The sequence below is a fragment of the Cyprinodon variegatus genome, unplaced genomic scaffold, assembly GCF_000732505.1.
Source record: "Cyprinodon variegatus isolate N-32 unplaced genomic scaffold, C_variegatus-1.0 Scaffold120, whole genome shotgun sequence".
Classification (NCBI taxonomy): domain Eukaryota; kingdom Metazoa; phylum Chordata; class Actinopteri; order Cyprinodontiformes; family Cyprinodontidae; genus Cyprinodon; species Cyprinodon variegatus.
The window spans coordinates 253,054-255,973 of record NW_015150573.1 but is presented as its reverse complement, the minus strand read 5'-3'; the positions used below and the strand labels follow the sequence as shown (position 1 = coordinate 255,973).

General features: G+C 42.8%; 1 protein-coding gene across 1 annotated transcript in view; it reads right to left on the bottom strand.

The window, feature by feature from the left end:
• Nucleotides 1-2,920, bottom strand: part of wac (WW domain containing adaptor with coiled-coil) — a 35,994-nt gene that overhangs the window by 12,082 nt on the left and 20,992 nt on the right. Inside the window, exon 7 of the mRNA XM_015375517.1 lies at nucleotides 1,180-1,434. Coding sequence (XP_015231003.1) covers nucleotides 1,180-1,434 — 255 coding nt within the window. The remainder of the gene's footprint in view (nucleotides 1-1,179; nucleotides 1,435-2,920) is intronic.

Genomic DNA, 2,920 nt, shown 5'->3' with positions numbered 1-2,920 from the left:
CGGCCGTTCAAAGTAAGGCTGCGAGCGGCGTGGGAGCGATGGATGACCGACGGAGACCACAGTTTCACGTAAAGTGGAAGGCAGCGCCGGGCAAGTTACGCCACAGTTAGCGGATGGATTCTAGATGCTTGGACTAACGTGTCTGCTGGGACTGTTGTTCGAGCTTTCACAAAAGCTGACATCATTTCCGAGGAGCCGCACGGCACGGAAAGTGACTGACAGCGAAGAAGGGGAAATTGGCATGTCTGATTTAGCGGAGCTGTTTAATTCAGAAACAGAGGATGACGACTTTGATTAATACTTTGTAATAAATACATGAATAAAACACAAATATACTCAGTTTTGCTCCCGCTCTATTTCTAAATACGCAGTAGAGGTATTTAAACGTAGTAGAGGACATGTACCGGTATATTAAACCCGCGCCCTATAGTACGGTGCGCCTTGTGTGTTAAATACAGTAATGGCACACATAACTTAGACTGCGCCTTTTAGTACGGTGCGCCTTATGGTCGTGAAATTACGGTAACTGGTAAGAAAAAAAGAGCTATTGCAACATTTAATCTCCCTTTTGGAGTAATAAAGCGTTGTTAAATCAAACGTATCTCACTTTACTACAGCAGTTTGAAGGACCCGATTCTGATCTTTTCACCGGAGCAGTAAACCCATTTTGAGCTACTTTCATACGTAGTACTTAGCTGCATACGTATCCAATAAAGCTGAATGTGTCTGCAGGAGAAATAAACGGTGAACAGATAGTTGGGTTGTTGTTTTTTTTAAGCCAGATACCAATAAGATGCATCTTTCTATCTCTAGTATAATTTAACCTATCAGGTTTTTTTTGGGGACGAATTCTTTAAGCTGATATTCTTTTTTTGCTTCATTTACATGACAAAAACAACAAATTAAAGCAAACAGTAACCAATGGTGGCAAACAGAGAGAGCAGCAGCCTTACTTGGTCTCAAAGCATGGCTGCTGAATGCACCAGTGAACCAGGGGAACGGATGGACGCACCTGCCTATTAACCAAACAGTTCCTCAGAGCAAAGACACTGCCTCCCTTTCATCCCTTGAATACTTCATGCTTCACAAAAGAGCTGAGCCGAGCAGCAATCTGAGCATGGATGCAACCCAAAGAACAGCATCAGATAAACTGATTCATATTCTCTGATGTTTGCTCACCTTCGTTGATTTTTGCCATATCTACGCTGGCGTTGTTGAGCTGCAGAGCCGTCTGAAGTGCTGGGAGGAGCTGGCGAAGCAGATTGGGGTCCTGAAGGATTGGAGGGGTTGGTGACTGAAGGACCGGGGAGACAGGCACGGTGGAGGCGGATGATCCTGGCGGCCCCGATGAAGGGTTCAAGCTCCCCGCAGCCGAGGAGGAGGACTGGGACTGGCTGGGAAGAGTCGCTGTGGGCTTCTCCACCGGAGTCGACTCTGTGGTCAAAGAAAGGAGAGAAGCTGCAGCCTTAAACGTGTTGCACTTAAAGAGCATCAAATTTTAGTTTAAGCAGCCAGAAGTGTGCAAACATCTTTTAGGAGCAAAGGGGGAACCTTTTTCCTGTTTAAAAAACCTTAGTAGAAGTTCAGCAGCTACTCAATCACATTAGCAAACATGTAAATTGAACCTGACTGACTTTATTTGAAGAATTTTACACTGAAATGAAGGTTTATGATGCATAAAAATCATACTGTACAGAAACATGGAGACATTTTAAACTCCAATTGTTATATTCTTCAACAACAAACACCACAAAATGTATAATCTTTAATGATACTAGAGTTAAAATCATTGGAGGTTTATGGAAGGTTTGCAATGACAATCAGGGTCAAAACCAAAACTCATAGCTAAAACCAACTCTAAACTAAACTTCATGTGCAAAAGGAAATATTTTCACTCCATATTTATATTTTTAACTATGCAAATTAGTAATATGGATTCAATGATATAAAAGTTTTGTAGAATAATTTGCATAGGAATGATGAGTATTCCTAACAATGACCAGAAGCTTTGCCGTCTTCCAGTCAGGCTCACCACAGTAGAGTGGATCGCTCAAGTCGTACGCATCATAGCGCAGCATTTTACGCTGCTTATTACTCAGTTTCATTTCAGAAAACTGTGGAAGCCTTTCTGATACAGCAGATAAATGCTTTAAATCCTACTTGAAGCACAGTGACTTGCTTGTGTCAGTATGCAACTTTACATCAGATAACACAGAAATCACACGTGGGGTGCCCCATGGGGCCATGCTAGGACTCCTCCTTAATATCCACAGCAGGCATGTCCAAAGTCAGTCCTCGATGGCTGTCGTCCTGCAGGTTTTAGAGGTTTCATTGTTTCAGCACGGCTCATTTCCACTGATGACTGATTAACAGGCTTTTGCTGAACTGCAGTCATCAGAATCAGCCGTGTTAAACCCGTGAGACAGTGAAAACTCACGAAAAAAAGATAACAGCCCTTGAGTACTGACTTTGAACATGCATGATCTACATGCTTCCTCTGACTCAGGTCTTAACAGACACAATAAATCTCTTGTTCACAGGTGTCCACAGATGCACATGAATTCTAAAACCTAAGCTGCAGCTACAGACCTCTGAACCTTTATATAGATGTGTATTTGATACTTGTTTGTGTTGTTGCTAGTGTGTTTTGTTTTTCGCTGTTGTGGTTCTACTCTGTTTTTTCCACTCTCATTTCATGCAGGTACTGATGCCAACTTCTGGGATCTAAATATAACCATATCTTAACTAGGGATGGAACGGTTTATGAAAACCGTCCGAACCGTTCGGTTCGACATGCGCTGCTCCTTTTTCTCATAGGCAAAGCGTGAACTATCCAGAGCAGAAGATGGCGGTACTGCGACCAAAGCCAACCACCAGTAGTAAACAAGAAAGTAAACCAGAAGAAGACGCGAAGCAGCGT